The sequence below is a fragment of the Oryx dammah genome, unplaced genomic scaffold, assembly GCF_014754425.2.
Source record: "Oryx dammah isolate SB20612 unplaced genomic scaffold, SCBI_Odam_1.1 HiC_scaffold_9, whole genome shotgun sequence".
NCBI lineage: Eukaryota > Metazoa > Chordata > Mammalia > Artiodactyla > Bovidae > Oryx > Oryx dammah.
This window is the reverse complement of record NW_024070193.1, coordinates 48,599,535-48,612,455: the sequence shown is the minus strand read 5'-3', so window position 1 is coordinate 48,612,455 and position 12,921 is coordinate 48,599,535. Positions and strand designations below refer to the sequence as shown.

Here is a 12,921-nt window from a genome sequence, read left to right as displayed (position 1 = left end):
CTCCCAGTTATGAAGGTGGAGGGAGGCCTTTGTGGAGATGTTTGTGTCCTGGGCCACCCAGGCTGGGAAGACTTTGAAGAGGCAGAGATGGAGACCCTGCTGGTCAAGGGTTTAAAATCAGCAAAGGATAGCATATTATCTAATAACGTTATGAATATGTTGATAAAATATATATACATATTAATGTAACTGAGACGTTTTCATAAAACAGTTCTTAATTATATTATGTGGAACACACTCTGATTTTTTATCCTATTTTTGTCTATTTTTTAATGTGATCCGCTAAGTTTGTTTCATGACCCATATGAGTTGCATCTCATAGGTTGAGGAACACTGGATTGCACAAAAAGATATTGAGACTCTAAATTCAGGGAATGACAATGGAAAGAAAGACACAAATTCTGTCAAAATTTTATAGATTGAAAAGTTGTTAGTTCTAGAATGAGCATTTCATGATGGCAGAGACTGTTCACTCTGAATGAATGAATGAATGAATGAATAAATTAACATTACTTGGGGAATGACTCAGTAGTGTGAAGTGAAGGAAAATCAACTATGTTGGAGTAATTAGAAAACCAGGGGGATTGCAACACTATTTACAGAAGTTAGAACGTGGATGCAACCTAGTGTTCATCAACAGATGAATGGATAAAGAAGCTGTGGTACATATATGCAATGGAATATTACTCAGCCATAAAAAGGAATGCATTTGAGTCAGTTCTAATGAGGTGGACGAACCTAGAGCCTGTTATACAGAGTGAAGTAAGTCAGAGAAAGGTAAATATCTTGTGTACTAACACATATAGATGGAATCTAGAAAGGTGGCACTGAAGAATTTATTTGCAGGGCAGCAGTGGAGAAGGCAATGGCACCCCACTCCAGTCCTCTTGCCTGGAAAATCCCATGGATGGAGGAGCCTGGTGGGCTGCAGTCCACGGGGTCACAAAGAGTCGGACACGGCTGAGTGACTTCACTTTCACTTTTCACTTTCATGCATTGGAGAAGGAAATGGCAACTCACTCCAGTGTTCTTGCCTGGAGAATCCCAGGGATGGGGGAGCCTGGTGGGCTGCCGTCTATGGGGTCACACAGAGTCAGACACGACTGAAGCGACTTAGCAGCAGCAGTGGAGAAACAGACCTAGAGAACAGACTGATGGGCGTGGTAGGGGGTGGGGGAGATGGAGAGGGTGGGATGTATGGAGAGAGTAACACGAAAACTTACAATACCATAGGTAAAGTAGATAGCCAGTGGGAATTTGCTGTATGACTCGGGGAACTCACACGGGCTCTGTGACAATCTAGAGGGGTGGGATGGGGAGGGAGCTTCAGAGGGAGGGGACATACATATACCTATGGCTGATTCTTGTTGATATTTGACAGAAAACAACAAAATTCTGTAAAGCAGTTACCTTCAATTAAGAAATAAATAAAAAACAGCCAGAGGGCAAAGAATAGAAACCACGATGAATGAGTTTTAAAAAGGAGTGAACAATGGTCATTAAAACATGGCTTTAGAAAGCCTGAGGTGGAGCACTACAAATTCTAGACAGAGGTCTGGTACTAGCAGACATACAGGAGTGTCAGGAAAGCATTTTCATGACTAGGAGTGGAAGCACTTAGGAATGTTGAGGAAGCTGCTGGGAAATTTGAGTCAGAATGAGGCACATGGGATCTTTGTTGCAGCGTGCAGGCTTAATTACCCTGTGGCGTATGGCATCTTAGTTACCTGCCCAGGGATTGAACCCATGTCCCCTGCATTGGAAGGCAGGTTCTTAACCACTGGACCACCAGGGAAGGCCTGCCACAATTTCTTTGTCTATTCATCTGTCAGTGGACATCTAGGTTGCTTCCATGTCCTGGCTATTATAAATAGTGGTACAGTAAACATTGGGGTGTGTGTTGAATCCTAAATTCTTGAACACAGTTATAATTACCTGGGACTTAAGATATGGTCCCAGGTAATTAAACAATGAAAACCCATAAAAACATATTTATTTTTCCTATTTTAATGTCGGCCTTTCCTACGGCTCAGTGGTAAAGAATCCTCCTTCAGTGCAGAAGAGGTGGGTTCCATCCCTGAGTTGGGAAGATCCCCTGGAGTAGGAAATGGCAACCCACTCAAGTGTTCTTTGCGGGAAATCCCACGGACAGAGGAGCCTGGTGGGCTATGGTCCATAGGGTCGCAAAGAATTGGACACAGTTGAGCGCTTAAGCTGTATATTGTCACCCTGCTTATTTAACTTCTATGCAGAGTGCATCATGAGAAACGCTGGGGTGGAAGAAGCACAAGCTGGAATCAAGATTGCTGGGAGAAATATCAAAAACCTCAGATATGCAGATGACACCATCCTTATGGCAGAAAGTGAAGAGGAACTAAAAAGCCTCTTGATGAAAGTGAAAGTGGAGAGTGAAAAGGTTGGCTTAAAGCTCAACATTCAGAAAACGAAGATCATGACATCCGGTCCCATCACTTCATGGGAAATAGATGGGGAAACAGTGGAAACAGTGTCAGACTTTATTTTTTTGGGCTCCTAAATCACTGCAGATGGTGACTGCAGCCATGAAATTAAAAGACGCTTCCTCCTTGGAAGGAAAGTTATGACCAACCTAGATAGCATATTCAAAAGTAGAGACATTACTTTGCCGACTAAGGTCCATCTAGTCAAGGCTATGGTTTTTCCAGTAGTCATGTATGGATGTGAGAGTTGGACTGTGAAGAAAGTTGAGCTCCGAAGAATTGATGCTTTTGAACTGTGGTGTTGGAGAAGACTCTTGAGAGTCCCTTGGACTGCAAGGAGATCCAACCAGTCCATTCTGAAGGAGATCAACCCTGGGTGTTCTTTGGAAGGAATGATGCTAAAGCTGCAACTCCAGTACTTTGGCCACCTCATGCGAAGAGTTGACTCATTGGAAAAGACGCTGATGCTGGGAGGGATTGGGGGCAGGAGGAGAAGGGGCCGACAGAGGATGAGATGGCTGGATGGCATCACCGACTCGATGGATGTGAGTCTGAGTGAACTCCGGGAGTTGGTGATGGACAGGGAGGCCTGGCGTGCTGCGATTCATGGGGTCGCAAAGAGTCGGACATGACTGAGTGACTGAACTGAACTGAACTGAGCACTTAAGCACATAACAGGATTGTAATGTCAGTGTAGTAAAACTTTATAGGAAGGTTTCCCTGATTGTCAATCCTAATTTTGGATGATTCACCTCTTCAGTGAAATCATATAGTATTTAGTACTTCTCCTATCAGACTTTATTCATATGTATTGTAAATTAGTATTTGTCTAACTTCTTCACCAGACTGTAAGTTTCGTGAAGGTTCATCATTATACTAGTACTGCACCTGGCATAAGGTAGGCACTTGGTAAATTTCTGTTGAAAGCATGACCTGTGTTTAGACAGGTCTACTCCTGTGTCTAAAATCTGTCTTGCATATTTCATCCTTTTCTTTTTTTCTGTAATTTTATGTGCTTTGCAGCTTGTACTGTTAAAATATCCCACATCTTATAAAACACAAACATAGTTCCCGCCCACTCTATGAAGACCTCTTGCCTTAACTGTTCTTTCCTCTGGAATTCTTGTAACATTTACCTCATTTGGCATGTATATGCTGTCCTGTACATTACCTCTTATGTGTACATATCTATCCAAGTCCTATATAACTGTGCCAGTAGGCAGGTGTTTATTACCTTTAGTTCCTCTTCTTATCCTCTGTATTTACTTAGCTTTTAGTACAGAAGACTGTGCTGGTACTTAGTGGGTAGCAAAAATGCACACCGCAAAGTCCTCTCCATAAAAGAACTCACATCCGAGTCGAGAAGATGAGATGAGAAGGAACACCTTTCGTTGAACACTTCTTATGAATCAGGGGTTTGGAGCAACTTTTACACAGTTGATCTTACTGAACAAATACCAAGGGTATAGGGCAAGTATATCAATAAGTAAAAAGCTGTATAAAGTGCTGTAGGATTTCATTCATTCAGCAAATATTTATTGAGGGTAGACTGTGTGCCAAGCACAATGTTGAGTGCTAGTAATACAGAGTCTGATCTCTCACTGAGCTTACAGTTTTGTGAGGGATGCAGAAAAATAAACAGGCAACTACATATGGTATGATAATTCCCACCATGTGTAGGAATCCACTTCTAAGTACTTGCTTGGTTGAAGTTCTCAGTTCCACAGGGGAGGACAGGCACATAAGTGTCCACTTTTCTATCTGGACATGTGTGCTATATAATGTAAGGAGATGTGCACAGAGCTTAGAAGCCAAGAGAAGGGACATGTCACCAAACCTGGGAAGCTGGGTGGAAGTGGTATTTTAGTCGAGATTGGCAGGGTGATTTGGTGTTTTTAGCTGGATGAAAATGAGGGAAGTGTACTTTAGGCAGAGGGAACAGTAGGGTTAAGTGTGCATAATTAGAAGCAGCATGGCTCACTTGAAGTTACTGTGGTGCTACAGGGGTGTGTTGAGGGTAGTTTCAATGAAGGCAGTGGGAATAATGGAGAGAGAAGCAGGGCCATGACCACAAGACTTCGATAAGGCATCTTATCACACCAAATCTAATTTAAATTCATTAACTGAGAATAGTGTAAGCTTAGACTTTGGGCTCAGGTTTCTACTTTTGATTTAGTTTATGACCTCTTTAAAGTGAGAATTGTTAATCATTTCACAAAAATGAGATGAAACTTTTGGGGGAAAAAAGAGCCAAACAAAAAACGACTCTCCGTTTATTAGTAATTATCCTCTGTGACTGTAAAACTTGATTTCCCAAGATTTCTTCAGGGATACCTTGCAGTAAAAAATGTGTCCCAGTGGAGGCCTCTGTGGTACTGTGCCACGGTGTGATAAATAGTACGTTTCTGGTTTCAAAGATTCACTGGTTTAATGAGTGAAAGGAGTAGGAATCAGGATGGACTGAGGGAAACCAAGTGGTTTTTTGGTTTAACCATTCTTGAAGAGATCAGAACCATGAAAATCCTAAAAAGTTTGTGATATAGTCTTTGGAATTCATTTTAATATTGTTTTAGGCTTGCATATAATGAATTACCATGTTTTTTCTTCTTTGTAGAAAGAAATTCAAGCCATGAGTCAGTGCCATCATCCTAATATTGTGTCTTACTACACATCTTTTGTGGTAAAAGATGAGCTGTGGCTAGTCATGAAGCTGTTAAGTGGAGGTGAGTAGAATGCAATGAAATGCCAACTTTCATGGTTTGGAAAGTAAATACAAATGTTTTCTTTGGTTTGGTTTTCATGGACTTGCATTTGAGGAGACACTGAGATTACAGTATCTAACACTACTAGTGTACAAGGTGTGGCAAGTCATATGCTGCATCTGGTCGTCATGCTTCTTCAGTCTCTCTCAGTCTAGGATGGTTCCCTCCTACTTCCTCTCTTCCATTTCACAAGTTATGAAAGGTCTGGTTTGAAGGGTCTGTCTTGTAGGATGGTCCACATTCTGGATTTATCTGGTTATTTCTTCCTGGTGATGTTTAACTTGATTTATATTCCTCTGTTTCCTACAAATTAAAAATTAGACCTCAAGGGTTATTTGGACAGAGTATTTTGTAGGTGGATCATATTGCATCACATAAGGAAGTAGTACTTGCTGTCTGGTTGTATCTTTAATAGTGATGTTGATTTTGATTGCTGAAAATTATGACAGCCAGGCCTCTCCATGGAAAAGTTGGCTTTATTTCCCTTTGCAGCTAGCAAGTAGTCTTTGGGATGGTACTTTGGCACTGTGAGTATCCAGTTCCCCAAGTCTTTGATCTAATGATTTTTAATATCCATTAACAATCCTTGTTAGAGTCAGTTATTTTGTCAGAAGTTGCAGAATGGTAATTTTTTCTTTTTCTTTTTACTAACATTTATAAAGTGACATTCTTCGCTGTGAAGGAACTTTCCTTTATTAACTGGGATTTTTTGATTACTCTGCACTGTAATTCCTACTGAAAGAAAGTGAAGTCACTCAGTTGTGTCATGTCTGACTCTTTGCGGCCCCATGGACTGTAGTCTGCCAGGGTCCTCTGTCCATGGGATTTTCCAGGCAAGAATACTGGAGTGGGTTGCCATTTCCTTCTCCAGGGGATCTTCCCAACCAAGGGATCGAACCCGGGTCTCATGCATTGTGGGCAGACATTTCAGACAGGATAAATGTGTTTTTTAAGGACCAATTTTCACAGTAAAGAATTAGTTTAATAATCACTGTCAGTGACTTTTTTCTTTTTTCCCATTGAGTGATGCTTTCTTTTTTGAAGTATTACTATATAAACTCAAGGATTTTTTTTCATATATTCAGTGCCTTTGAATCATTTACACTCTTTTTTTTTTTTTTGATGCTCAGGTTATCCAAAATTTTGTTAGTGGAAGTCTCTTCAAACGTACTGTGGTGTCCTTTTGACATGATCCATCAGTCTTCGATAACCTTGATTTTTGGTTCAGTATAAATGGTTCACATTTATTTTGCTTTTCTCAGAATCAGCCAATATTCTAAGGAGCCCTGATCCTTTTCATGGGGAATGTTATTCAGAAAGTATAACTTGCATATCTGAGTACTGCTACTATTTTGTCCTTGCTTCTGTTTGGAAGAGCTTGTAAATATAGCATATTAAAACAAATCATAATTTGACATTAGTATTTCCAATTCAGATTTAACATTGCAGACCTTTAAAACTTTAAAAATTATACTCAAATCTCTTTACTCTTACACAGAAAAATCTTGGTCCCCCATATTAGCATAATTATGTACTGTATCCTGCACTATTGTGTATACAATTATTTCTGCTTTAGTCCTTAGAATAAAATGTAAATATTGCTAATTGCAAACAGTGGACCCTTAGTATGTATAGATTGAAGATTTTGTTATGGTTACCCAGAAGTCCATGCCATATAATAAATTAGACATTTTGCTACAACATGGATTTGAATGATGTGGCAAGATAGGACAAGTGAGTGATGAAGCTGCCCAACTTTCCCATCACTTTGCTGCTTGTTTGCATATATATTTAACATGGGAGCATATTTTCCATTTTCACTTGTAGTGTAGGATTACAGGAAAGAGAATCCATGTTTGTTATTTTAATACCATTACTCATTGAATACTTTACTTCCCCAGAGAAGCTTTAAAGAAAAGTCTGTAGGCTTTAGAATTAAATTCTAGATTTTCTACTTAGTGGTTATATCCCTAGGCGAACGCTTTGAACCTATTAACTTGCCTGTTAAATGGGGATGCCTCTCCTGCGTTTCAGGGTATTGGTGAGGAGTGAGATGACTGTGTAGAGCGTCCACCACTGTGCTGACATGTAGTAGGTGCACAGGAAATTTTAGTCATTAATGATGATGATCCCTTGTTATTTGATGCTTTTCAGTGTAGCCAGAATCACCTTTTTGTTTCAATCCCATTAGTGACACACTGGAGAAACTGGATTGCTTTGTTAAAGGCCCTGTTCATATGATGGTTGGAAGCCTTGCTAACACCAACCACCTTTCAAGATGGTGGTCAAGCATGGTTCTTTCAGTATGGACAGATATGGGAGTATTAGGTAATACTGTATCTTTCGTTATTGATCACCTATAGCATAATTTTCTTTATATGTAATTTGTAAAATGTGTAATACAGAGTTTTTAATGTTTGCTAAAAAGTCCTGTGATGAATAGGAATAAATTGTCTGCTTGATTCTCTGATCCACAGCTGTATGACAGTCCATCCTTTCTGCTACTTATAAGCAGAATGCCGTAAAAAAATTTATTTTTGTTGCTTTTAAAGAATTCCCATTCCTCTCTCAGTGAGTATATGTCCTGATCACAAGGCAGGATATGGTATATGTAGCTGGGTGGGATGTCTTTGAAATGTACCTTTCTGTTCTTCCAAGTCTTAAGTTTCCTGGGATGGTGCCCAGTTTTTCCAGCATAGGACTCAGCAAATTTCCTGGGCAATAATTTTCAAATATGTTCCAAGCATTAATTCTTTTAAAAATTACTTTTAATTTTATGAGTCAACATAATCTTATATCTAAATGTTTACTTTTAAAATATTAAAAAATTTGCACCTTTTTTAGTGTAATCTTTTGTAGTTTTAAAGTGAACACATTTAAACTGAAGAGATACATTAAGCAATGTGTAGAAAACAAAAAATAGAACTAAGCACAGCAAAAAAACTTTTTTGAATAGGAGGGAACTGTCAAGATAGCTCAGTTAAAATGGCTTTCATCAAATACTTATTGATTACCAATACTTTGGTGAGTCAGTCAGTCAGTTCCTTGCTCTTATGGGTCTTATAACTAATAAGAAAAAGTTGCAATTAAATAATTATAAGTTTGTCGAGTGCCATGGGGAAGTATCAGGTATCATGGGAACAAGTATCAGGAGAACCTAACTATGGGATAGAGACCGCCTTCAGGAGGTGATGTTCTTCAGGAGACTCGAAGAATAGGTAATAACTAACCAGCTGACATGGATGTGGAGGTGGTATCAGGGGGAAAATGGGAGAAAGACTCAGACAGAGGGAACACTGTACTGGGGGTGAGTGGAGGCAAGATGGAGGAGAGTGGTGTGTCTTGGGATCTGATAAGGAAATCATAGCTAGAGCAGAGAGAGTGAGAGATGGGGACCATTGAGAAGCAGGGGCTCCATCTGAATAATTTAAAAATATAAATAGCCAGAGTTAACACAAATATGTATAGGCTACATTCTTTCATATTAACTTTTCCTTTCATACTAACTTTTCCAACCAAAATATTTAAAATGCATATTTTTGATTTAGCAACATTGTACTGATACAGAATTTAATAATCTAATTAAACTGTAAAATGAACTGCAACTGGCACTCTTAAGCCCATGGACCAGGAGGACATCATGGTTAAAATAAGTTGAAATGTGCCTATTATAATTATTTTGTAATGCTTTCTTATAACTATGATATTCTTATCTTTTATACATTAAATAATTGGAACTCATGTTGAATGTTGAAATTTATTAGTATAGAAGGTTAATCTTTAGAAATTAGAGCCACTTTCTATCTAAATAGCTATTTCTACCATTTATTAGCACCAAACTGCAATATAAGATTTTTAGAAATCAAAGTAATTAAGAAAGCTTCTGAAAGGAAAAGATAGAGAAGAATCTGTAGGCTTTAGAGGGAGGAACTATAGAAATGCAGAAATCTAATTTAAATTCACTGTCTTAGTGAATTACTTTGTGATTTAAGGATACTCTCATCTTTGTCATCTTCTGAGAGAGAAAAAGTTTGGGACTTCTTTGACCCTGAGCATGACCCAGGGAAAAAATACATGGTATTGTGAGTGACAGATTTTGGATGATCAAGCAACAGTGAGGGTATGTCTGCTGATTTGAAATGAAATACTCAGAGCAAGCAAATTTTGGCTCCTTTTAAAACTTATATGGCTTAGGAAGACATAAGTAGTACCCAGTGGCTAAAGATTGATTAAACTTGGTAAAAATACTGGTAACTAAAATGGGTGAATTAATTTTGGACTCAGTGTTTATTCATAAAAATCAACTGAGGAAATAAACATGATGACTAAGTGATTAATTTGATTGAGCTATAATTGTCAGATTAATGTCTTGAACCAGCAACTGCTTCACCACTTTTCAATATCATTTTAATGTTTAGTAATGATTTTCTTGGACAGTAAAAGTTTTTCACTTTTTTTTTAAATGTTCCATGCCATGGACTATGAAGGCAGATGTGAGATAGTTTGGGGAGTAGATGATCTACACTTTAATTTTTTGCTTCATTAAAAAATTTGTACCAAATCCCTCTTGTTTTCCATCATTTAATTTACTTGCATTTACTTAAAAAATTTCTTGGGTTTCAGTGGATAGTCTAGGTTGTTAAAGTGCAACTTCTTGGGCCCTACGTCAGATCTCTTGAATGGCAATCTATAAGATCTGGGAATCAGCATTTTTAGCTAGTTTGCTAAGTAATTTCTTAATATATTAAAGTTTGAGAACAGATTATCCCTATAGAACACTTCTTCCAGATTATGCCCAAGGACATAGTATTTTATATGCTGATACAGGCTTCCTTCATTGTTCCTTTTCTTTAAATCTTAATTTGAATCATCCAGTGATAGTTTTCTTTTGCTTAGCATATTTTACCTTCATCTTTCTCTTAGTTTATATGAAGAATTGTATATAATTTCGATATTTCAAGAGGGAGGATTGTAGGCATTGTGTAAGATGCTGCAAGATGCTGAGGAAATCATTTGGGAAAGAAGGGGGAACCTTCCAGGACCAGTATTTGTCAGTTAAGGATGTAGATCTTAGTGGTGTGATCATCCCTTCACCTATAAAAATCATATTGTTGGGAGACTAAAACTGAAAAGACAACTTATCCCAGGGAAGAAGGGGCTTCTTATATAGCCTTGTTTGGGTATATCCATTCTGGGCATACTTTGGGGATGTGCATCACTTTAATTTCCCTATTAATCACTGGGTGATGTGAAATGAATAGAAATCTGAGATTTTCGAAAAGGAGTTCCTGCTTCAGACTCATTTAAAATGCATATCTGGTAACTTTGATGTGCCCTAGGGTCTTTGTTGCCCATTTCTTTCACCTCCCAGACTAGAAGGTCCCTGAAAGTCAGCAGTCATGCTCTGTGGATTTGGACATACTCTGTGGCATCTAGTTCTAGATCTCATATACTGTGACTTAACTATTGAATGAAAAAATTGTGATTTAAATTCCTAGTAGGAGTTTTCCCTTTGCATTCCTTATTTTAGATATTCTTTACATTACAGACATTCAACTCAGTTGGCATTTATATCTATGTTTTCTTACTGAACAATTCTTAATGTGGCCTGGATTTCTCAGAAGAATGAAATACCTGGCCAGTTGGTATAGTCACTTTGCTCTGGGGGTCAATGTGTGATTCATTAAACTAAATAGAACAAAACTTGTTCCTTAGTTCCCCTCCTTGTGGATCATAGTCTTAAGAATCCCAGAAATAAAGAGGGAGAAAATCTTTAAAAAGTTACCAAGAATCTGAAGTCTCCCATTATTTGTCTACAGAGAAGAAACAGCCTGTCTCCTGCTAGAGGTGGGGCGTGGTAGTTGCCTTGCTTTCTAGGATGGGGAGGGTGGGATCTGGGAATCTTATTTTGCTTTATATGACTTTCAACCAGTTTTCCTGTGTTCACACCTTTCCATCAGTAACCCCTCACATCCTTATAGGTGATCTAAGGTGTTTCTGTTCTGAGCCTTTCTGGAACTCAAGGGAAGGGATCTACCTTTTCCTAACTGATAAACCTCCTCTGCAGGCGCTGAAGTTTCCAATTTTTCCCCTCTGCATACTCAAAGTTACTTTTTCTGCTTTCTCTCTTTCAGAAAATTAATGATGTATCTCTTTTGTTATCTTCTTGTTTTCTTTTTTATTCTGGATTTATGCCCTTTTTGTCAGGCTTATCAAGTTAGTGGATTTCCAGTGGGAGCTGAAGTAAATGTGTTCAGTTCTCTCATATTTTCAAGGATTCCATCTAGACCACTTCTTTCTCTCTTGGAAATATATATTTTTCTTTTTAAGTGTGTGCAATAAAAAACACCCACCAGGACAAGTTTTCAACAGAAACATTTGCCAAGAAATGGACATTCAATCTTTTCAGTGTACTTTATGTTATATTTCAGACTCCTTGGCACAATTTTTAATATTGGAGATAATTTTGTTTTGGTTCTCTGATCTTTATGGGCCATTGTACTGCCAGAAATATTACTGATCTCTAGCAAGCTTTTTTTTTTTTTTTATGGTAGATAACATTCTGTGATTCTCATTATTACGTGCTTAGTTGCTCAGTCATGTCTGACTCTTTGTGACGCTAAGGACTATAGCCTGCCAGACTCCTCTGTCCATGGGGATTTTCCAGGCAAGAATACTGGAGTGGGTTGCTATGCCCTCCCCCAGGGAATCATCTCAACCCAGGGATCGTACCCAGGTCTCCCCCATTGCAGGAAGATTCTTTACCGGCTGAGCCACCGGGGAAGCCCTAAATTATTATATTGGTGTGTTTTCCCTCTCTCTGATTTTTAGTAGGAGTATTATTTCCCATCCTGGGAAGAATGAGATTGATTAATACATCTAGGCTGTTATTTAAAGAGAACTGCTACTTTTATTTCTTGCATATTTTTCTTTGTCTTAACCTGTTTTATTTCTATTATTAACCTGAAATATAATTTTAACCTTTAGTTTGCATACACATGTGATATTTGACCTGAATTTCAGATGTGTTTTATATCTTTATTTAAACAATGTTGCATACTCTAATCTGATGTTAGAAACCTAAATTGGTTTGTTACATCTTTTGCTAAAGTGTTATTGACTGATACGGTTTACCTAGGGATTCTTCAGAGGTGATTTTAAAAATCCTCTATTACCTTTTTCAAATTCTCATTAGATGTCTAAAGAAGATGCTGGTGTAACACTTCTATTTGGATATTAGGTTGGTTTCTGTTTTAGAGTAGAATTAATATATTATTAATTTAAAACTTTTATATTTCCTTATATTGCTATTTTTTCCTTCCTTTCCTACACAGCTAAATTTACGAGAAGATTTACATGTGTTTTGATTTTTAAATGGCTCTGAATTATATTGAATGAGTTTAAAAATTATTGAAAACTTTTTATTCTCTTTTCAGGTTCTGTTCTAGATATTATTAAGCACATTGTGGCAAAGGGGGAACATAAAAATGGAGTCCTGGATGAAGCTACCATTGCTACAATACTCAAAGAAGTGCTGGAGGGTTTGGAATACCTGCATAAAAATGGACAGATTCACAGGTATGTGAGAGATAGCACTCCCCTCTTTTGGGTGAGTGCCGCAGTAGGTATGCTGTTTCATTTCATTGAGGCCATTCCTTGTTCTTTGGCACAGTTACTCATAATCTCTGAGTGTTAGTGGG

General features: G+C 38.1%; 1 protein-coding gene across 2 annotated transcripts in view; it reads left to right on the top strand.

The window, feature by feature from the left end:
- OXSR1 (oxidative stress responsive kinase 1) overlaps nucleotides 1–12,921 on the top strand; it is an 87,081-nt gene that overhangs the window by 20,928 nt on the left and 53,232 nt on the right. The window contains exons 1-3 of one of the 2 annotated variants that reach the window (XM_040246218.1): nucleotides 5,099–5,182; nucleotides 7,413–7,549; nucleotides 12,658–12,799. In XM_040246218.1, the coding sequence (XP_040102152.1) occupies nucleotides 7,459–7,549; nucleotides 12,658–12,799 (233 nt within the window). In that variant the 5' untranslated portion in view covers nucleotides 5,099–5,182; nucleotides 7,413–7,458. Of the gene's footprint in view, nucleotides 1–5,073; nucleotides 5,183–7,412; nucleotides 7,550–12,657; nucleotides 12,800–12,921 lie in introns of those variants that run through there. The other variant, XM_040246217.1, reaches the window with a different exon arrangement.